This window comes from Dama dama, chromosome 9 (genome assembly GCF_033118175.1).
Source record: "Dama dama isolate Ldn47 chromosome 9, ASM3311817v1, whole genome shotgun sequence".
Lineage (NCBI taxonomy): Eukaryota > Metazoa > Chordata > Mammalia > Artiodactyla > Cervidae > Dama > Dama dama.
In genome coordinates, this window is record NC_083689.1 from 33,066,192 (window position 1) to 33,090,884 (window position 24,693).

A 24,693-nucleotide genomic window follows, 5' to 3' on the forward strand; every position below is an offset into this window, starting at 1 on the left:
AAATGAAGACAGAAATCCCAAAATACTCTTCAACAAACATTCTCCATCATGTTTACAAAGTGGAAGAGAGAAAAAAATACATTAACTAGAATAAAAATTCTAAGACTGGCATTTTTAATTCTTTAGGGGTTAAAGAAGGTCAAGCTTATCATGTAATTTTAATTAAGGTAAAAATTATGCTTAACATTTAAAACAACATAATCAAGGTGATTCAGTTTCATAATTGAAAACTGATTCAGTTTTTGAATTCTATTAAAGAAATATCTGGTTTTTATGCCTAGATGAAAAAAATCTAGACATGATCCCTGAAGGTACTGGTTTTTCTCACAGTGAATTCTCCTAATTATGAGAAGAGGCATCACATGCAGAGATATGCTGAGGCTAGTATTAAACGAGAGTCAAACGAGAATCACTGGTTACCAACTAACAAAACAAATACACACATGTATTCTAAAAGTCTATCATTCCTTCAAATAAAGGTCTGGCTTTATCTCCCTTCCATATTGAAGTCAATCTATCAAAATACCAAGATGACAGGTGCCACATACACAGAGGCTCTTTTCTTCACCCCTCTTAAGTCCTTACAAAGATACTCATTGAATTCTTACCAGCCCACCTTTCGCAAAGGATATTAACTCAAACATTTTCAAGCTAAGCATAAAAGAGACCAGGTAGCTCCAGGAGTCCTATCCAGCAAAAGATCGTTGCAGATGAAATAATGGCTAGATATCTTTATATATTTCTGTGAAATAAATGTAAACAAAGCCCCACACTGTCCAGTTAAATTACACACTCTCTCAGCTCACATTATGTTTAGAAAAAATAATTTCAACATTTATTGTGATTTATGCCATGATTATGAAATCACTATGGAGCATTCAAAACCAATTTTTTAAACTGCATTCAAATAGCACACAATGACTAGACTAGGGAATGTAACTAATTTAAAACTATATATATCAGCTGATAAAGATTCAACTAGAAATATGTGCTGTTATCAGTCTGTATGAGTTTTATTCTTATTGAGATAACTACCAGACAGAATGGAAATAAATTACTCAATCAAGGATCTTAAAAAGAGACACTACGGTAAAAGAAGACTTCAGGCACAATACATTTTTCCTAGATTTGGAAAAGTCAAATTTTTCTGTCAGCTACCTAATACTTTCTCAAACACGTTACATATATTTTCTAAAATAATAAATCAAAACAAAAAAACGACTAGGAATGCCTATGTTATGGTTGATTCATGTTGATGTTTGGCAGAAACCAACACAATACTGTAAAGCAATTATCCTTCAATTAAAAATAAATAAATTTAATCATAAGAAAACTACTAGGAGATAAAAATCATTATTCTAAAAAGAACTCTTCAATTAAAGACTTAGAAAAGAGTTAGAAAATGTCTATATTGTAAACAGCAAATGTTAAAAAATCAGTATTTAAAAAAAACAAACCAAATATTTAGAAGATTAAATTTAAGAATATGATCATATGTCAATGGAAATTTGTTTAATATGAAGTTTTATTAACAATGTTCACTATTTTTAATAATGTTGTCTTTTCAAATTCCAAAATATGTCCTTCTAATAAAGTTTTCTACTAAAAAAGTATTGAAAGGTTTACATAATAAGACTTTTGGAAAGGGGCTTTCATAGATGTTTTGATAAACAAGTTCAAGGCTCAGATTTTCCACACTTGTATTAGCAATTGACCTTGTCTGATTTATTTATTTTTTACCATTATTAACCTGCTTTCAGTTCTGAGAGTTGAGTTCTTCCTATTTCCTAGGTAATCTTTCTTTCTATTGTATAAGTATTGTTGAATACAGAAAACTATTGTAAGCATTATTTAAGATTAAATAAAATCTTCAAATGCACAGTAATTGTAGAGACCTTTTTAAAACAAAGCAATCTAAAAAAAGACATCCATTTTTAAAAAGTAAATCCCAATAGAGTACATCCTTGAAGTAGATTTGCCCAAGTAGAGCTGGCAATGCTATTAAACTGACGACCACGAGAGGACAGCATTGCTTTATCCAACATGAATGCATCCACATACAGAGAACATAGATGTTCTCAAAATATGACATACTTACAGAAGAAGGAAATTGATATTAAGCTTGTGGCTGATTTCTTAAAAGTCATTACCAAAACAGCTGATTTATAGTCTTAGTGATTAATAAACCAGGACTCATCTCAATTGTCCTCAGCACTCAGTCTAAAACACTTTTTAGCATAGGACCACTCTGACACGATTGTTTAATTTTCCTCTCAGTACGTAGTACTAACCTTAATTTATTTATTTGCTTATTATCTACCTCCACATACCCCTTCATGGATCATAGCCTTATCATGGTGAAAGGGCTTGTGAAAACTTCTGACGAAACATACATGGTCTGTGGTCTACTGGAAAAGGAAACGGCAGCCCACTCCAGTATTCTTGCCTGGAGAATCCCAGGGACAGAGGAGCCTGGTGGGCTGCCATCTACGGGGTTGCACGGAATCGGACATGACTGAAGCGACTTAGCATGCATGCATTGGAGAAGGAAATGGCAACCCACTCCAGTGTTCTTGCCTGGAGAATCCCAGGGATGGGGGAGCCTGGTGGGCTGCCGTCTGTGGGGTCGCACAGAGTGGGACACAACTGACGCGACTTAGCAGCAGCAGCAGCAGCAACCAATATTCTTGCCGCAACAACACCATGAACAGTTTGAAAAGGCAAACACATATGACCCTGGAAGATGAGCCCCCCAGGTCTGGAAGTGTCCAACACGCTACTGAGGAAGAGTGGTGGACAATTACTACTACCTCCCAAAACAATGAAGTGCCTGGGCCAAAGGGGAAAGCACGCTCAGCTGTCTGTGTCTGCTGGTGACAGTGAAGTCCAATGCTGTAAAGAATACTGCATAGGAGCGTGACATTAGGTCCATGAATCAAGGAAAATTGGACGTGTTCAAGCAGGAGATGGCAAGAGTGAACATCAACATCTTAGGAATGTGTGAACTAAAACGTATGGGAATGGGCAAATTTAATCCAGATGACCACTCTATCTACTACTGTGGGCAAGAATCCCTTAGAAGAAATGGAGTAGCCCACACAGTTAACAAAAGAGTCCAAAATGCAGTACTTGGATGCAATCTCAGAAGCAACAGAATGATTTTGGTTCATTTCCAAGGCAAACCATTCAACAAGTAATCCAAGTCTATGCCTCAATCACCAATGCCGAAGAAGCAGAAGTTGAACGGTTCTATGAAGACCTCCAAGACCTTCTAGTACCAACACCAAAGTCACCACCGGGGATTGGAATTCAAGTAGGAATTCAAGAGATACCTGGAGTAACAGGCAAGTTTGGCCCTGGAGTACAAAATGAAACAGGGCAAAGACTAACAGAGTTTTGTCAAGAGAACACACTGGTCATAACAAACACCCTCTTCCAGCAACACAAGAGACGACTCTACACAGTGACATCACCAGTCAATATCAAAATCAGACTGACTGTATTCTTTGCATCTGAAGATAGAGAAGCTCTATATAGTCAGCAAAAACAAGACCTGGAGCTGACTGGTTCGGATCATGAGATCCTTATTGCAAAATTCAGACTTAAATTGAAGAAAGTAGGGAAAACCACTAGGTCATTCAGATACGACCTAAATCAAATCTCTTATGATTATACAGTGGAAGTGACAAATAAATTCAAGGGATTAGATCTGGTAGGCAGAGTACCTGAACAACTATGGATGGAAGTCTGTAACACAGTATAGGAGGCAGTGACCAAAACCATCCCACAGAAATGCAAGAAGGCAAAGAGATTGTCTGAGGAGGCTTTACAAATGTCTGAGGAAAGAAGAGAAGCAAAAGGTAAGGGAAAGAAAGGGAAAGATACCCAAATGAATGCAGAATTCCAGAGAATAACAAGGAGAGGTAAAAAGGCCTCCTGAAATGAACAAGGCAAAGAAATAGAGAAAAACAATAGAATGGGAAAAACTAGCAATCTCATTAAGAAAATTGGGGAAATATAAAGGAAACACTTCATGCCAAGGATGGGCACAATAAAGGACAGAAACAGCAAGGACCTAACAGAAGCAGAAAAGATTTAAAAGAGGAGGCAAGAAGACACAGAAGAATTATACAAAAAAAGGTCTTAATGACCAGATAACCACAATGGTGTGGTCACTCACCTAGAACCATACATCCTGGAGTGTGAAGTCAACTGGATCTTAGGAATCATTATTATGAACCAAGCTAGTGGAGGTGATGAAATTCCAGCTGAGCTTTTTCAAATCCTAAAAGATGATGCTGTGAAAGCGCTGCATTCACTGTGCCTGCAAATTTGGAAAACTCAGCAGTGGCCACAGGACTGGAAAAGGTCACTTTTCATTCCAAACCCAAAGAAGGGAAATGCCAAAGAGTGTTCAAACTACCATACAATTATGCTAATTTCATGTGCTAGTAAGATAATGCTCAAAATTCTTCGAGCTAGGCTTCAGCAGTATGTGAACAGAGAACTCTGAGATACACAAGCTGGGTTTAGAAAAGGCAGAGGAATCAGAGATCAAATTGTCAACATTCGTTGGATCACAGAAAAAGCAAGTGATTTCTAAAAAAACCTCTACTTCTGCTACACTAAAGCCCTTAACTGTGCAGATCACACAAACTGTGGAAAATTCTTAAAGATATGAGAACGCCAGACCACCGTACCTGTCTCCTGAGAAACCTGATTACCAGTCAAGAAGCAACAATTAGAAATGGACATGAACAATGGACTGGTTCATAATTGGGATAGGAGTACCTCAAGACTGTACACTGTCACCTTGCTTATTCAACTCATACGCAGAGTAAATCTTGGGAAATGCCAGACTGGATGAATCACAAGCAGGAATCAAGACTGCCAGGAGAAATGTCAACAACCTCAGATATATAGATGACACCACTCTAAAGGCAGACAATGAAGAGAAACTAAGAAGCCCCTTGATGAGGGTGAAAGACGAGAGTGAAAAAGCTGCCTTAAAACTCAACATTAAAAAAGTTAAGATCATGGCATCTGGTCCCATCACTTCAAGGTAAATTGATGGGGAAAAAGTGGAAACAGTGACAGATTTTATTTTCTTGGGCACCAAAATCACTGCAGACGGTGACTACAACCATGAAATTAAAAGATGCTTGCTCCTTGGAAGGAAAGCTATGACAAACCTAGACTGCATATGGTTTTTCCAGTAGTCATGTAACGGTATAAGAGTTCGACCATAAAGAAGGCTGAGTACTGAAGAACTGATGCTTTCGAATTGTGGTGCTACAGAAGATGCCTAAGAGTCCCTTGGACAGCAAGGAGATCAAACCAGTCAATCTTAAAGGAAATCAACCTGAATATTCATTGGAATGATGGATGCTAACGCTCCAGTACTTTGGCCACCTGATGTGAAAAGCCTACTCACTGGAAAAGAACCTGATGCTGGGAAAGACTGAAGGCAAAAAAAGAGGGTGGCAGAGGATGAGACGGTTAGATAGTATCACCAACTCAATGGACATGAATTTGAGTAACTCTAGGAGATAGTGAAGAACAGAAGAGCCTGGTGTGCTGCAGTCAATGGGGTCTCAAAGAGTTGGAGATGACTTAGTGACTAAACAACAAAATCCTTAAATTTCCTAAGGTCCTGATCATGATACATTCCACAAATGGGCACAAAGTTGGTACTTTTAATTTAATATCTACTGAATAAATGAAAATTTTTGCCTTAAAATGCAACTAACTTCTAAAGTAAGAACCTGGTCAAAATCCTAAATCATGTTTTAAAGCCAAAGCTCTTAGCCTTGGGCCACAAACTCTAGTGAAATGTTACAAAATATAGAGCTTAGTGCCCATGGAAACTTTTCTGGAAAGAAATGATCAATAAAGGAGTTAAATTAATAAAGGAATCTGAACCGCAAGAAGCACTGCTTTCCAGATCCAATGAGGACTTGTCCTGGATGCAATGAGCTGAGCAACAGAGACACTGAATGTGCACTCTGTCATCAATTACATGAGAGCAGGCAAAGGCATAACATGAAACCATAGCATTTTAACTTGGTACAGCTGAAGGGGGGCGGGTATAGAGGGTAGTTATTGGAAACGATAATTGTAACAATAGCAAAGATTCCAGGAATTAGCACATATAGAAATTTTCACAGATGCTGTGAGCAAGTTATTCTACCAAGAAGTCCAATTATTTGGTCTTAGAAAATAACTGGTACTTTTAAAATTTTCAAAGACATTTTCTCTCCTGTTGTTCAGTGACTACATTTTCTTATCCATTTGTTCATACCTCACATGGAGTCTCCTCAGATCTAGACCAACAACTACCCTGGGAAAAGATTTAGGCTGAGCAGATATTTAAATCACGTTCCTGTCAATGATTCTATTTTTCTCGGCTCTGTGATTATCCCTTGTGTGGTTCCAGTAAGCCAAAATGCTCTCATAAGTCAGAGTCACGCTTCTGACCAGATCATACAGAGGCTAGCCTAGAATCTTTGAGGCAACATCGCTACTCTTAAGTCCTTTGGGAATAAACATTAAGTTCTATTTCTGATTAACACTGTTGCCTCAAATACTGTTTATGCAGGAAATAAGAAATGATAATGGAAAAAAAGAAATGATAATGGGCCAAAGTCCTAAACTCTGTAGAAAACATAGATGGGAACAACCAAGATTTTGCTACTGACGTCACACTACCATTTCCCCATTACTGACTGCCTTTTTCTTCTTATAAAACATGGCCTGTCTTTCTTTCTTCTCAAACTTTCTTCTCAAAAGTCTACCCAGAAACTGAAGCATGTTCCTCTGTCTGGATCTGAAGTTCTTATGTGCCCCTGTAATAACTCACTGGCTCATTGGTATCCAGTTGAGGGATTGTTGGTACCTACCAGACCCTCTGCACTTAGGACCCCAGAACCTAGCCTCTCCTCCTCTGGTTGAAGAGCATATAGGAAGTATCTTTCATGACATCTAAATTTTAATTCACTGCCAAAGGATTTTTTTTTCCCCTTAAAACTTATACTTGAAATGTAATTTCATTTCTCTAGGTTTCTCAATGATAAAAACGAGAAACTATCTGGTTAGACAAGTAGGGTTTAGATCAGAGAGCAAGACCATGCATGTAACCACTCTAACAAATAAACTGCACCTTCAGTTTCTTCCTTTCCATCCCCATGCAGTGTCTCAAACCAGAAATGACTTTCAAAATTTGCCCACCCTCTCATGCTGGTTTAGTTTATACCTTCCTGCCTCCATCACTGCTAAGAGCCCTTTTCACTGCTAAGAGCCCTTTAACTGACTTTCATGTGAGACTCACCTCTCTCCAATCTGCCATCCAAACTTCCCTCATCATAAATATGGCCATGCCCTTTCCTCTTAAATCTCAGCAATGGTTCTCCACTGTCCTAAGGCATCAGTTTTAAAAATCTGGTTCCAATGTATTTATCCTCTCCTCTCAGTCTCATCCTACATTAGGCTTCCTTTCCAGACAGCCTGTACCTTAGAAGGAAGGAAGGAAAAGAGGGCAGGAAGGAGGGAAGGGAGATTTCCTGAAGCCCAGGAAGCGACATAAGCCTTAAAACTGCCACCAAAATAATTTTCTTAAGGTTCAATCTGATTATACCATTTCTTGGCTTAAAACCCACAGTGTGCTTTCTTGTGCTAAGAAAGCTAATGTCCAATTTTTTTTTTTTAACCTTGTTACTAAAGCCTTTTGAGATGAGGTACTCAGCCTGTCTCAGTTCCCATTAATATAATCACACTCTACTTGCACGAGTCACCACTCAAACTTACCCATTCTTTCCTTGCTTCACGTTGTTGCACAATCTCTTCTCTCTGACCCCCATTCCCCTTGTCAAATCATATTCACCTTTGAACTACTGCAAATGCATCCTTACCAACAAAGACCTCTATGATCTTCAGCTAGAAATGTATACCCAGTCTCTGAACTCCATAGTGTTAACCCTATAACGCCTTGTTTTAGATTGGTGATTCCCAATCCTGGTTATTCCTTCGAATCGGCTTAAAAGCATTTTAAAAATACTGGTAACCAGACCCCACCACCACTGACAATGCACAGCCTAAGTACTGGCATATTTTTAAAACTGCCCAGAGGATTGGGATACCAAGCCAGGTTTGAGAACCACTCTACATAAAAGTCTCTGGTGTACACTACTTTCTCTAGTAGAACAACAGGGTCCTGACTTATCTTCATAATCATCGTATCACCAAACACACAATACTATTCAGAAAATGACAGAAAATGGGGGGGGGGGGGGGGGGTGGCGCAGAGAAACAGGAAAAAAGATGAATTCACAACACTTCCAAACTTAGTACCTAAACTTGAAGCCTTAGTCTCCTAAATTCCTGGAAGAAACGATGAGGGTGCTATCATTTGTATCACCTGTTTAAAAAAATTCTCCACTACAGTATTAAAAAAAAAAAAAAGGCAGGCAAAATCTCATTACTATTGAAGGAGCCACTTTGTCTTGGGGGAAGAGATTATTTCACATCATCTGGAAATCATACATTTACGTAAACTTAAGACTCTAAAATATTTGTTGTAGAATACATTTCGGTTTATGAGATGGGGTAAGAAAGACCTCTGCCAATCACAGGTAAGAAGAAAAGAAGGAAGTAGTAAATAAATCCTGAAATAGAATTCTAGGCCGGTCCCTAGCTACCCAGAAAATTGTGGAAGAGGGAGAAGAAGCATTAGACTCAACTTTGGAAAAGAAATTATGCTCACATTTCTTAATCACAGACTAAGAGGGTATAAGGCATGTAACATAAGGTTGTAGGAACATTAGAATAACCTTGATCAAAGACAAGACAAAATGCTGTATGTTTAAAAAGAATTTCCAACTAATGAACAGTTTGGGAAGTTCTGAGAATTTCTGTAACCCATCTGCAATAAAGCTTCACTGAAATCATGGATTGCTATCTATTTTTCTAAAGAACTGCTGTATTCAGATATAATTCACATACCATTAAATTCACCTTTTTAAAGCGTACAATGCAATGTTTCTTTAATATAGGCAAAGGGTTTTTCAGCTCTCACCGCTATATAATTTCAGAATGCTTTCTTCACTCCATAAAGAAACCACATAACCTATCATCAGTCACTCCCCTAATTCCTCTTCTCTGTCCCAGGCAATCACTTTTCTGTATATTTGCTTATTCTAGACATTTTACATAAATGGACCTTATAATGTGTAGCCTTTTATGTCTGGTTTATGTCAAACTGCATCATGTTTTCAATTTTATTTTTTTTATATTGTCAACTTATAGTACATTGCATGGATATACTATATTATGTAGTCAATTATTTAGTAATAATTTATTGAGGCTTTGGGGATCTTACAATAAAAAAGGCCTTGTTTTTAAGAAATCCTGATAGCTCAGTTGCTAAAGAATCCACCTGCAATGCAGGAGACCCCAGTTGTTCGATTCCTGGGTCGGGAAGATTCCCCGGAGAAGTGATAGGCTACTCATTCCAGTATTCTTGGGCTTCCCTTGCAGCTCAGCTGGTGAAGAGCCTGCAATGTGGTAGACCTGGGTTTGATCCCTGAGTTGGGAAGATCCCCTGGAGAAGGCAAAGGCTGCCCACTCCAGTATTCTGGCCTGGAGAATTCCAAGGACTGTATAATCCATGGGCTTGCAAAGCGTTGGACACGACTGAGCAACTTTCACTTTCACTTCAACAAGTTTTAAAAGGTGGGAGAAGGCGAGGGTGGGATGTTTCGAGAGAATGGCATCGAAACATGTATATTATTTAGGGTGAAAGAGATCACCAGCCCAGGCTGGACGCATGAGACAAGTGCTCAGGCCTGGTGCACTGGGAAGACCCAGAGGGATCGGGTGAAGGCGGGGTGGGAGGGGGGATCGGGATGGGGAATACATGTAAATCCATGGCTGATTCATGTCAATGTATGACAAAAGCCACTACAATATTGTAAAGTAATTAGCCTCCAACTAATAAAAATAAATGAAAAAATAATAAAATAAAAATCAAAGGTGGGAGATAAAGAGAATAACATATCAATGACAGACTTAAGAAACTGATGGAACACAGAATTCAGAATGGAAAATGAGGCTGGGAAAGACAGACAAGAGCGATCACAAAGGGCCTGGTGCCGTGCCAAGTGATCTGGACTTGCTGCTCTATGCAAAAGAGAACCTCCCTTCACAAAGAGTCTTCCCCCTGCCACTTCCTTTTTTCTTATCTTCCAACTCCTACAGATAGAAACCCAAACTGTAAACATACACACTCACACTCATCTCAACTAAATAAATTACTACCCATTCTTCAAAGCACCCTCCACAAAGCATTCTCTGATCATCCTGTCAAACAACTCTAATGGGACCTTTTTCACAGTATTTATCATACACTGATAAATGCTAATATAACTGCAATTATCCCTGCTGAAGAGTGATCTTCATAAAAGCAAGGATAGTATCAGTATTTCTGAAATCCAAGCAGTGTAAATGCTGAATGAATACATGGAAAAAAATGCAATAGATTTGGCAAAAAGTAGATCTCTAGGAGGATGAGAACACAGAATGGCCAGTTTCGGTGAAGAATCTGGGTGTGGAAGTAAAAACAGAGAATGCTGATGGAAGCAGCACAAGCCTGGGAAGATGAACGAGGTCACGGACAGCGAGAAGTAGAGAAACAGAAGGGGTGATAATGGCAAGTGAGTACCTGCCACGCCATGTGCCAGACAAAATACCAGCGCTTTAGTACATTTAATTTCTTCAACAGCCTACGAGGTAGATATTATTAGCCTCATTTTACAGGAAAAGAAACAAGTTTGAAGAAGGAAACAAACAGTGGCAGAGGTACGTTTCTACAACTTATGTTTATTTGCAAAGGCCATGTGCATTACTATCTGCCATATGCCACCCCCTTTTATAACTGTGCTTGGGATTGCACGAGCACGTATAACTGTTTTTTACTTTTGACATGAAAATACACAAGTATGTAGCTGACTGATTATATCCTGAAATCCACCAAAACTAAGTCACACTGACTATGAATAAATTCCACAGTCAAACTGGTTAAAAGGGACACTTGCTCATTACTCTCAAACAGAAATATCCATGAGTTTCCTCATCTTGCTGTCAATAAATGAGCTGTGTCTTAAAAATTATATAAGGTTCCTTTTAGACATGAGTAGAATGTTACACAATTTACTAAATCTAAACAACTTTCATTATTTACCCCAAGGCTAACTCAAACTTTGTCCTATAATTGAGAGAAGCATTTTAAACACAGCATTATAACTAAACGCAAGTGTCAATAAATAGTTTAAATTCAGTATTACTGCAACAGATAAGAATATTATTTTTCATAATATCTGTATTTAGCAGTTACTATTTAGATGAGGATTTTTCATAACACTCTCTTACTATAGCTTATCATGAAATTTAATAATGCATAGCATGTGTATTTAATGGCAATATAATTAGCAAGTGAAGTACTGGTTTAGTGATATTATTGCTATGTGTATTTAACAATTACAAATAGGAAAAAAAAGTTTAACTCAAAAACTTGCCTCTTTGAAAAGCAAATAATGCACTGTGTTACAAAACAAATGCACAAGCACAAGCAAGATTGGTGTATCATCTACTCAATAAAAAGTGCCCCCAAATCTATGTCACTTGAAACAAAAGCTGCAGCAGGCAAAAGAGCTCCTCAATTATTTCTTGCTTTTCAGAGTTAATGTAAATGATATTAAAGACTTTTGTATGACTTTTACCAATTATAATTTCTATGTGGAAAAGTTTGTTTTTAAAGACACAAACTGGTGCTAAATCTTTTGAGATTATAGTCAACGGAGCTATTTCTGCCTGCCTACACTTGAGAACTCACCACATGTTCAACACTTTCTGGCAGCTAAACACAAAAAAAATAGAAGGAAAAAGAGAGAGAGAGATATCATCAGAAACTGCCCACACTGAAATTATCACATTGTTTTCATGCTTAACTTCTTTCCAAGCAGAATTATTATAATTTTAACAAAAAACAACTAATTTAAAACTAGTATTAATACATGCAGCATACCACAAAATTAATATTTTTATGTTTACAGAAAAAAATATGCCTCTAAAGTATAGCAGTAATTTTCATGCACCAACATTCCTAAAACTAATAAGCTAAAAACATGCTATTAACTCTAAATAAGAACTTGAGCACAGTTCTTAAATAACTATTTTTGTATTATTAAAACGTTTACTGAAATAGCACTATTTAAAACTTAGTGGTTAAAACAATTAAGTATACCAACTTGTTTTGCATGCACCTATTCCTTGAAAAAAAATTCCTTAAATAATTGCACATGACTGTCTCAAACATGCACAGTTTAAGGAAAAAAGTTACTAAATCAAGCAAAACCAATACATACTTGGTTTCATCCATCACCTCTACTTCTGTAGGGGCTGTGATGGGTGCATTTGAACGTCCTGCAGTAGGGTCATCTGTGTTTAATTCTCCATTTGTAGAACTTACAACCTGCAAAAAAGAAAAAGAAAAAAATATATACACACACACACACACACACACACAAAGTAATAAGTTATACAATGATAAACATAAAGTTTTTAAATTAGAAAGTTAATATGAAGAACACAAAACAATTAGTATGTAGTTGTTCATAACTAAATATACTAACAGGTCTACATTAAAGATAAAGTCATTCAACACTTGCTTTTCAACTTACTTCCTGATCATCTTGAAATTTCTGTCCTGTCTGCTGTCCTCTGGTTTTTAAGGCTAATGCAGTCAGTTCCCTTTTGGATACTCATCTCCTTTGGTACTTTGCTACATCATGAATTATTTCCTTTGGAAACTTTAATATTGTTCTTCCAACAGATCCTCTGTTTCAGTTGGTAATCATGCTCAGGTCTCACCCTCATTTTTGTCCATTCATTCACCCAGTTTTGCAAGCCCTAAATCTAGGCATCACTGTGATTCCTCTCTTTGACATAAACCATCAGCAGATTATGTTAAATCCTCCCTGACACAAACCCCAAACCTAACTGGTTCTCCCCATTCGTAAGACTACTAAAACCGTGATCCAAAGCACCATTATCTCTTGAATAAAGAAGAGCAAAAACTGATCAACTGGTCAGCTTTTATTTATATCTACCTCCCATTAATGGACTGTCCACATAACAACCAAGATGTTCCTTTAAGATGTAAATTAGGCAACATATAACTCTCTGCTTAAAACTCTTTTAATGTCAACTTTATGGTTTCATTTGAAATAAAGATCCATATTCTTTACTCCAATTTACAAAGTCCCACAAGATCTCAATCCTATCTACCCCTTTGATCTCATAGCACTTTCCCTTTGTTCACTAGCCTCCATCCAACATCAAGCTTATTTCCACCTAAGACCTTGGCATTATCTTTTCTCACTCCCTGGAATTCTCTTCTTGCTTACTGGCTGTTTTCTTGTCTTTCAGATTCTCAGAGAGAAGAATTTTTTTCAACATATAATCTAGAACTTCTGTGCAGAAACACTCTTGTATGTTATACTTCATTTATAATTCTTTGTATAGCATTTATCAATATTGATGTTTTTCTGACTGACTGACTGATGAGTTTCTTAATACCCACCCCAAACTCCATTAAAATTAAGCTCCATAACAGCAAGAACCTTCTGTTATTTCCTGAGAGATCTCCTCACCTCTATGTGGCACAGAATAGGCACTCAATAAATACTTGTTGGAATAAATGAATATATGCATGCATATATGAAAACTTGAAGAAAGATAAAAATCATAACACTCCCAAATTCTCTTGGTCCAACAAAGTCTCTCTACTGTCCTATCTCTTGTTTTCCTCTAAACGTAATAAAAAACAATCATCTTAATTTACCACTTAAATTTTTATAAAATTCCTCATTTATTCCTTAACTCCCCCCAATCTATACTCTGACCCTCTATCAGAACTCGCATTGAGGTTTTTTTCGAGGGTTTCCAGTAGTTCCTAGAAAGTATGTTAGTGGTCTTTGCTCAGTCTTCATTTGCCTGTACATCTCTATCACTTGGCACCAGCTAATGACTTTGAAGTGAGACAGAGCTAGATTCAAAACCCAGTTCTACCACTTACCACTTATGTGACTCTGGGAAGACACCTTACCTTGCTATACCTCAGTATTCTCAACTATGAAATTGGAAACAGAAGTTATCTGCTTAATAAGGTTTACATGAATAGGAAATAAAATTAATATACAAAATACAGTGACTGGCACATAGTAAGAGTTCAGCAAATGGTGGCCATCATTATTACCATCAGTCTATTACCTTTATGAAAAGGATTCCCCAAGCTTAACTGCTCACCTACATGGTTAGTTAGCTAGATCAAGTTTGGCATCTCATTATTTCTAAAACCAAATTTATCATATTCCTTCTTAAATCTGTTACGTTTCCTATAGTCCCTACTTTTACTAAAGCCCTACCCACTTCCCAGAGCTCCAGGCTCAAAACCTCAGAATCATTTTTGATGCTTTCTCTACATGATCTCTCTATGATGTAACAAAAGTCTAAGTATCAGAGTTGACAGGTGACTAGTAGGCTTAACACTTCCATTTACTGAGGCCCGTATATTTCTAAAACTTAAATTCCAGGCTTCCACGGTGGCTCAGTGGTAAAGAATCCACCTGCCAAAGCAGGAGATATGGGTCCAGTCCTTGATCCCAGGAAAATCCCACATGCTGTTGAGCAACTAATGCCATGCACCACAACTACTGAGTCTGTGCTCTAGAGCCTGGGAGCTGCAACTGCGGAGCCCATGTGCTGCAACCACTGAACTCAGGCACCCGGGAGCCCATACTGAGCAGCAAGAGAGCCCACTTCCCTCGCACCACGGCTAGAGTGCGCCACTCACACTCCAACTAGATGAAAGCCTGCGTACCAACGAAGACCCAGCACAGCCAAAAATATTAGATAAAATCATATATAAAAAGCTTAAGTTCTAAAAGGCAACAGCACGCCAAGCACTGTTCTAGGAACTTGGAATACCAGAGTAAACAATACAGAAAAACACCCCTGTCCTTGTAGACTTAATAGTCAGTGTAGAGAAATAGGCCCTCTCCCCCAACTCAAGGAAGATAACCAGAAATCAATCAATGTATCTAGACTAGGTCATGATTTATACAAGTTCCATTTCCGATAGCCTATATGGAACAAGTACTTAAGAAATGAGCACTGCATTTGTTCCTTCAGCTGAAAACACAAAGCTGCCTTGATCCTCTTTAGAGGCAATTCAATGGGAGGAATTCCTAAGTCACCCTCTTAGCTTCTGGGGCACCTGCTTCCTCCTTTCTGTCATTCTGTTGAACTCTGTGGTTCTGTGCCAATTTTCTCTCTTCCTGAAAATGTGAGAAGATATTTATTTGTTTTAATTACTGAATATAATTGGGTTCTTTATTTTTAAAATGTCAGAGCCTCTATCTTGAACTGGAAAGAAGCTAAAAAGCAGAATTCTTATCCCATACTTATGTATTCTCCATCACTTTTAACAAGCAGAATGCCTTGCATGTAGCAGATAACTAACAGTTCAATGAACTATTTCCATTTTTATTCCCTTAACATGATAGTCAACAGGTTTCTCCCCCCACCCTTTTGTTCAACGGCCCTACATAGTTGAACTTTATCCTTATCCCATAAACTTATTGGCAGTTCCTCTGATGCGTTGTCCCTTTTTTAAGCAGCATAAATAAAAATTTGAAACTCCAGTACTCTAAATTTCCAGCAAAAGTATCTATACATGCACTATAATTATATAATCTGATTTACTTCATTTCATATAATTTCCTAACAAAGTTATATCAGACTTCAATAAATTTTACTTAAATTTAGTGAAACATTTCAAATATCATTCTACATGGTTGATCATAACCAGATTAAAAAGTTAACATCTGACTTTATAAAAATTTTAATGTAATTTTTCCTGGGCTCCCCAGATTCCCTAACTCTCTGAGTAAAAGCCAATAGCCCAGGGTCAGAATACAATCAGTGTGGTAACAGAATTCTGTTAAGCTGACCCACTTAACAGCAATGACCTAAGAGTGAATCAGGCATTAAAATTGTTTCCACTTAAGAAAAGGAGTGAAAAAAAAACAAAAAAAAAAGAAAAGGAGTGGTCTTTTCTAAACAGATTTTACAAGAAGAAACAAAGACATAATATTATAAACAATGTGTCAATATCTTCTTGGAAACCAAAGGCAATTGATCAAACAAACAAAAATTATTTTTGTAAGCCAAATTTTGAGGAATGATTCCACTTAGGTGACATCTCTAGAATGATAATTCAAACTAGAACATAAGAATCTCAGCAATATTAGTGTTTATCAGGCTAGTTTCTTCAGAGGATGAGACGGTTGGATGGCATCACCAACTCAATGCACATGAGTTTGAGCAAACTCCAGTGGAGCATAGAGGAGCCTGGAGTGCTGCAATCCATGGGGTCGTCAAGAGTCAGACATGACAGAGCGACTAAACAACAGCAAATCTAAAAATCACACATGCTTTGAGGTTTGACATTTCAAAAGGAAATTCAGCTATTTTATAGGATTTCTCTTTTGCTGTTCTTGTTCTTAAAGAAATGTTCACTGTTATTCCCACTTGATAAGAAACTTGGTCTAATTCTCATTTTAAGAGGTTTAAAAAAAGGTAACTAGGCTACAGTTTTACTCTCACATTATCAGAGTTAAAGGGGAGGCAGTGGGCACACAGCCTGTAGCTAAGCAAGGGCAAAAAATAATGGTTCATTTAATGCCTGCCTGCCCCATCTAATTTCAAAAGAAATCATTATCATAGAAGAGTACAAAGACAACATGTCTTTGTACTCAAGGATGTTAAAAGGCCAATTAATTTAGTTTCCGAGTAGAATGAATTCAAATTCATTATACTACTATCGTCCTAAATTCTATTTGAAGTTTTGTGAGCATGTTATCAAATGCTCAGTAGAGGCATAATACATTAATGAACTAAATCTTCATCTAGCCAAAAAATATACTAGAAATATTAAAAAATCATATATTTTACTTAAGACACTCAGTTTTTTCTAGAGGCATCTATAAGAAAGCACACTAGTAAATGAGATACAGTTAAAAGAGTAACTTTCAAAGAGTTTACTAGACCTGTACTAGGGTTCAACATGACTGAAACCAGCTAACATATTCTAAAAGCTATAGAAATATAGTTAATATTCCAACTGATGACCCAAAGGCCCAGTGACATTCTCAGTGACTTTCAACAAAGAGAAACCAAAATAGATTCTCTATTAGATCTCTAAGTGATCTAATGTTCACTTAGACTTAACAGCACTCTATTCTTTGAGTATTCCAGTCTTTCAAGATGTTACTGCAAATGATACTGGAAAAGTGTTAAATTCCTTAACATGAGATATCTGTTTTTCTTTCTTTAACAATAATATTTGGGCTTCCTGGTGGCTCAGACAATAAAGAATCTGCCTGCAATGCAGGAGACCCGGGATCAATCCCAGGGTCAGGAAGATCCCCTGAAGAGGGGAATGGCAGCCCACTTCAGTATTCTTGCTGGAGAATTCCATGGACAGAGGAGATTGGCAGGCTATAGTCAAAGGGGTCGCAAAGAGTCAGACATGACTGAGTGACTTCACTTTCAATGTTTAGACTACCAGCCCTTTGTTGCAAAACTCCTATATATCCTAGCTCTCCCCTCCCCTTCCTTGGAGCAGTTCTTAAGAGTTACTTAAGATACTGCCTCCAGGCTTGAAGTCCTGAAAATTCCCACTGAATAAAACATAACTCTCAACTTTTAGATTGTGAATACATTTTTTAGTCAACAAAACCCCAACCATTCAAAAAGTCTCCTGCCTCTTGTTTTGGGTAGAGCAAGCTCAGTTTACACTATATTCTCTTCCCTACTATAGTAGCTATTAAAATCCTTCTTTACTGCTAGAAAAGAAAAAAGAGTATCAAAACAAATGTGTAATGCTGATTTATCCCAATTGTAACTAAACAGGGGATTTCCAAAACTAAAATAAAAAAAAAAGAGGAACTGTAAATTATGTATGTAATAAAGGCACGTAACTTCTCTCATTCCACAAACCTCTCTTTTCCAGACTTTAGTACCCCCCCTCCCCCGAAAATAAAAGAGATGACTGTTATAGTCACTAAATTTTTTTTTTCCTTGTTAGGACTTCAGTATTTTCAAAGATTTGACAAAGAAAACTAAAATTGGTTATCTGAAATGCTTTGAAAAGGCCTGCATTAACAATCAGCATAACGGAGAACTGACTCAAATGTGACATCTATTACTCCTCTGACTTTTAACCACATATGTTTTCTTATCATTTCAAGATATGTTTGTCTGATTCTTTTTCTGTTATCATCACCTGTATCTGCATTTCTGAAGTGATAATAACTAAAATATCAGACTGCTTATTGTAACAATTAATATTATCCTCTCATTTCATCAACAGTGCCTGGCTGCAAAACACATCTGCACCACTTGTGATTCTGCCCTTTCTCCCCAGTGTCACACGGCTCCTTACATGAAAAAGAAAGGCTGGGCAAGCAGAGGAGCTTTCCAACAATCAGAAGGTATGCCACACCAAGTAAAATGGTTCTTTGAGTAGTGCCCGTAACAGCTGTCTTCTTCCCTCTGCTTGCCATGACCTCTCAGCTTTTACAGATCAGATGTTTAGTTAGCATAGAGCTCCAAGACTGTGTTACAGTGAAAAGTTCAACACAGTACAATTAGAGACTAGTGCTACCTGCTGCCCGTGGCACATTTTAAAACCTCATTCTGGAAGTCCTGATGTGCCAGCTGGAAACCTACCAAAAAGGGATAACTGACCCCTCCCCTTCCCTCAACCCTCATACCCAGTTGAACTGTATCTTCTGTCTTTCAAGTCCTTTTGTTTCTCTTCATCTTCACTACCCATCATCTCTCCTCAACTGCGGACTTTTGAGAGTTGTGGCCCTGCCTTAGACTTGTCTCCCTTCCATCCAGTCTCGAGCAAAATTCTCTCTGTAAGTGCTAATCTAATCAAGTTACTTCTAGTTATCTTTATGCCTACCCGATACCCTTAGACCAAAACCCAAATTAAGTAACAAACTTTCAGGCCCTTCACAATTCCCCTCCTGTCTGCCTGTCAGTCTCATTTCTCTATACACAATAGCTTGACAAAACTGCATTTAATTCCTCAATCTGTCACCCTCTCCTCCACAGTCTTACACAGTTTTCTCTGCCTGGTACACTCCTCTCTTAACCCCTTCTATCTTCCTACCTTCTTCAAATGCGAAGTCCTACTGATTCTTCACTTTGAAAACATGTGAAAAAATAGAGCACAAATAATGTTTTTTTCAGAAAACTTTAACTTGCTAAATCCAAGTTAGGTGCTTTACCTACATCTTCTCATAGCACCCTGTACTTTCTCCACTTATCATACCACCTGTTTATTAGCTCTTTCCATTAACTGAAAGCCCCATGGGGACAGACACCATATCTGTTATTCTCTCCTTTATTCAAAGAACCTACTAGCACAGTGCCAAGCACCTGGTAGACATTTATATACATTTGCTGAATAAAGAATAGCCAAGAAACTGAAAGTGGTAGGTCTAGGCTTCTCAACCATATTTACTACCAGCGATTCTCAGAGGAGCAGGAGGGGAAACACTTGTACCCCGAGGAAATTTTCCAAATCACATACAAGCCAAGAACAGATTGAAAACACAGACTTCAAGATATCTTAATATTATTCTTAATCTCTTAAGTGGGGAAAGTTTATCAAATGGATGACATTATCCTTCTGATTAGTAAATTAACTGAAGAGACAGAATAAAATTAGATAAATCCCATTTCACAATGCATTCTTTTGGCTACATCTCTATACTTCACTTTTCAGAGACGGATAAAAATACTAGTCAAGCTTCTTAATTTGCCAAAGCAATAGATGATTCTACTATTTAGTACTACTTTAGTCCCAGACTCTATGCTAAATACTTTTTTAGAAAGTTCTCACAAACCATGAATAAAGCTATTATTAATATCCCCATGTTACTGATGAATAATATAAGGCACGAAATTTGAAATTATGCTGCTAACCACAATTAAATCAACTTGGTAACCTATATATCTGACCTATAATATATACATAATAATTCTGAAAAGATAAGGAGATCAAATATAGACTCCAAGGGGCATAATGTGAAATAGTGAGTGAGGATTTTTCTATAGTCGAAAAGGCAAGAGGTGTTGTATGCATTTTATTACCAGATAGCAATCTATTTATTTCTGTAAATGTATCTCCTGAAAACTATTTGATGATATGCCCTTAGTATCTGTTGAGGAAAACTTTTTAATTGCCATGTAAGATCTTTGTCGCTCAGTTGTGTCTGACTCTTTGTGACCCCATGGACAGTCCATGGAATTCTCCAGGCCAGAATACTGGAGTGGGTAGCTGTTCCCTTCTCCAGGGGATTCTCTCAAACCAGGGATCAAACCCAGGTCTCCCACACCTTGCAAAGCCAGTAACTGAAACTTTGTCCAACAGGTGGTTTAATAACCATGAACAAAGAACCTCAAGGCAAATTCTTCTCATACTTGTGTATTAGTAAAAAGATCTTTCTCTTTATATCTTCCCTTTATCAAATAATGAGAATGAAAAACACACACTGCTTTCTCTTCTTCCTTCATTCAAAGTAAAATAGAGTATTCATTTATTGGAATAATCATATTAGCTCAGATTAAGGTACCTTTACTTCCTCTCATTATTATCAATTTTTAAACTACCACTTCATTAGTCCAATTATGCCAGTGTCATAACTTTTCAAATTTTAAATTATACATAAATTCAACATTTTGGGATAGAGCAAGACTCACGCATGACCTTACTACACTGCTATCAAATTTTTCATGACAGTAAAACTACCTTAATGTTCATCCCATCAAGTTAATTCAGGAAGTAACTGAAAAATAGTGTAAAAATTTTGACTCACTTATGTATTTACCAGAATAGTGATCACTTACTAAATATTAGAATGAAGTCAGATGCAATCTCTATAAGGCAGAAAAGTTTTAAAGAGATGAGAAATAAGCAGATTTAAAATATATCTTTGAGAATACATGAAAAAATAGAATAAAATACTAGAATGATGAGCCAACAATGAAACTCATTCACTCTTTGACAGTCCAAAGAGATCCCATGAGCCATCTTTGGGAATTTCACAAAGTGGGGGAAAAAAAAAAAACAAAACTATTGATAAATTTGTGGCATTGGTACAGAAGTGGTAGGAAAGCTTTCTAACAGTGTCTTAATTGTTATAGATTTCCCTAAACCCTGAGCAAGACACTCACTATAAAAACACACAACACTTAGAAACATGTAAATGTACAGATACACACACAATCCAGCTTGTGTTTATGCAAATTAAACATAATTTCCTCAATTAACTTTTCCAATGATATGAATTTCGATCACACAAAAGTTTTACCTCTCAGGCTCCCTTGCCTCTGAATCCCTCACTCTAAAAAAACCTTGACAGCACTATTCAAATTCTTCTGTTAATACATGACTGAAAGTTCCACAGACTACAAAATTCTATAAAATTTGGTTTCACAATTTAAACTTCCTCTAAAATCTAAAGGTGGGAAAAACATGGTAACTCATAAGATTTAATTAAGAATTGGCTTTTTTAAGAGTTCAAATCAAGACAGTAGAAAATCCAAGCATAGATTCAGATAAATATATAGGAAGAAAAATATAAATTTTGTAAAATATAACAGAAAATTGTTCAAGTCTAAATATGTGGAGGAAAAAAATCAAAAACAGGTTCTAGACTGAAATGGATTGAGAAAACATTTCTCAATTACTTTAAGCCAGCATTCAGATTATCTTAAACTGACATTTTTAAAAGAAATAAGAGACTCAGTAATCTTTTCCTATTTTTATAATATATATAAAAGATTAAACTTTAGGGGGGCATTTAAGGGAAGAATATAGTAGCTATCTCTAAACGTATAGAAAAGGGGGGAAAAGGAACACATCAAAAAAATGAGACAACTTTAAATTTTTGTAAATATTCAGAAAATAGAGGGAAATGTTTCATAAATATCTGCCCTTGAAATTATTTTCTCCATGTTATACTTTATCCAAATAAAATAAAATATGTCATTGTAAAACTGGGGTCATATTTACTTGACCAATTAATCAGAAAATACATTCTAAGGAAGGACTGAGAATGAAAATGTTAGGTAACTGCTTAACTAAGTTTAAAGGAAGCAAAATAATGAAAGGATAAGATATAAAAATGTTCTATTACTTAAAGCATTAAAAAAGACTGAGTTTATTACTGGACAATCAAGTTTAACAGATAGTTCAACTAATACATTTTGTTTTTCTAACCTGTTCTGAGTACAACTTACTTAAATACTGTTGCATGTGCTTGCAAAAATGAACAAAGGCAAAATCTTGGTATCCCTCAGGTGGTCTTGCTAGACCATGTTAATTTTTCTTTTTTGGTTAAATTCAAAGGAATAGAATTATGGAGAGTTCAGCAACAAGTCTTTCATTAGGATAAGAAATCATGCCATGAGTTCCAAAAAGGGTTAGTTGTATAAATCTGGGAAATAATCACTCATGCAAAAATCAGAAATACCTGTACCGAGCCACCATGTCTGTCTGCTGCAAGGTGAGCCCTCAAATGATGGGGATTTGCCTGCTGGGAGTCCCAGGCTGCCCTGTGGTCTGCCGACTGCCATTTATTTAATGCATGTGGCATGCATGGAAGAAGAGAAACCCAAAATGTTAAACATCGCATCCTTATAATATAGAAAACAAATGTATAAAAGGAAATTTTAAAAACCCTTACTATTCTGAGTCACAGATGCAGTCATCTTTGCATAGTGAATGTGGAGAGATTTCAATGAAAATGCTACAATTATGTAATGATCAACCACAAAAATAAAATAGCACCACAGAATTTTAGAAGTGAAAGGACTTTAGATATCACAGACTCCAATCTCTAATTTTATAAATGAAGCTAACCAAAACTAGAAAGATAAAAATGACATGGTCAAGAAAGCACTCCATAAACCGTGAAATGTTCTAAAAAGCCATCCCACTATATTTTCTTACTGTAGAGGTCCCCACTGGTTTTCTGATAAGAAATTACTTCCATCAACGTTTTTAAAAAAAGACATTACTCAAACAGCCACACTTAAGGTCTCAGAAAACTTAAAAAATTTTCTCTTCTTGCTTAGTAGTACCCTGTTTCCGACTGTGAGCATAATACAACAAGACAGAAAAGTTCCTTGAAAAATAAGAACTGCTATACAGAATACCAAGAGGATATGACAAGCAAATTTTTTAAGTGACAATCTTTCATATATGAATCCCTTTGCTTCCTTCATCTATTTTTTTCATCTGGTTCAAATTAAGAGACCTATTTTCATGAAACAGGCTGACAATTCTTGAAGATTTTAGATGACCTGGCAAGCCTGTATGGCAATAACCACAAACTAAATAATAATCTACTAAAAGAACTGAGTAACGGCTTAACAGGGAGCAATTTCTATGTTTCAGGAAAATGTGGACAGTACTAATATGGGGGAAGTAATACAATATTTAAGTTTCTATTGTATGTTTGGTTCTGCACTAGCTGCTTTATATGTGTTATCTCATTTTTGAGACAGAAAGTATTATCCTCATCTTACTGATGAAGACACGAAGACATTAAATACTTCTCTCACATCACTGAAGTAGCAAATAGTACACCTGGTATTCAAACTGAGAGCCGACTATTTTCCCAGTATTAGTACCTAGCTCATTACCACAATTACATTATGCTCTGAAGACTTCAGGGCTCTTTTCTCTCTTTTTCAACTAAAGTAAGGAAAATCTTGCCACAAAGTGTCAAGTACACTGGGCTATATGCAGACTAAAAAGATCAGTGGCCAGAGTAACCCTTTAGGAGAAAAGATGTTAAAATCAAGTAGACACAAAGAATAAATGTTTTGGCACTAAGCTTCCTAAATTAAATTGTACCATACAAAACTACATACTCTGTAGCATAAAATATGTCATCAAAACAATTACGACAATTCTAATGTCCCTTCATTAAATCCTCCAAATTTATCACCAGAATTCAGCTGACTTGTAGGTTAAAGTGAAATAAATTAGATGAGACCATGAGACAGCAGGCAACATTTGGGAATCATGGACCCTTTAAGAAGACACCAAAAGCTATGCAACCTCTCCTCAAAATAAACATTTGCATCCACCCAAGATTTCCTGTAAAATTTCAGGATCCCCTGAACTTCAGTGATTGACTCTAAGTTAAAACTGTTTATCTGGGGATATTACAAAGGTTTCAGACATTTAAAGAATTAACCTTTCTTCTTTTGGGATTATGAACTGTGGGTTTATCACACAACTTAAGCTGTTTACTGCAGCACAGATAGTTAAGAAATTTTTTTCTAGATATACAATGTTCTATCATGATAAGAATCTATATATCTAGGTTGCAAATTCAATATATAAGCTATGCTAAAGGATTTCCTGAAAAAAAAAAAAATTTGACTCCCTACATTTATTGCAAGAAGGACTACATCAACAGAATATGGTTCCCACCCTCAGTGAGCTAGCAATCAGGCTAGCAAGACGTATCTGAAACAGGTAGAAAG

The 24,693-nt window shown here is 36.6% G+C and overlaps 1 protein-coding gene across 6 annotated transcripts in view; it reads right to left on the reverse strand.

Annotated features, from left to right (window-relative positions):
- The window catches only part of CSNK1G3 (casein kinase 1 gamma 3), a 124,674-nt gene that overhangs the window by 6,430 nt on the left and 93,551 nt on the right, over window positions 1–24,693 (reverse strand). For 2 of the 6 annotated variants that reach the window (XM_061150898.1, XM_061150899.1), the window contains exons 11-13: window positions 22,668–22,763; window positions 12,417–12,523; window positions 11,885–11,908 (exon numbers count right to left, since the gene is read on the reverse strand). In XM_061150898.1, the coding sequence (XP_061006881.1) occupies window positions 11,885–11,908; window positions 12,417–12,523; window positions 22,668–22,763 (227 nt within the window). The remainder of the gene's footprint in view (window positions 1–11,884; window positions 11,909–12,416; window positions 12,524–22,667; window positions 22,764–24,693) is intronic. The other 4 variants (XM_061150901.1, XM_061150902.1, XM_061150900.1 and 1 more) reach the window with 3 other exon arrangements.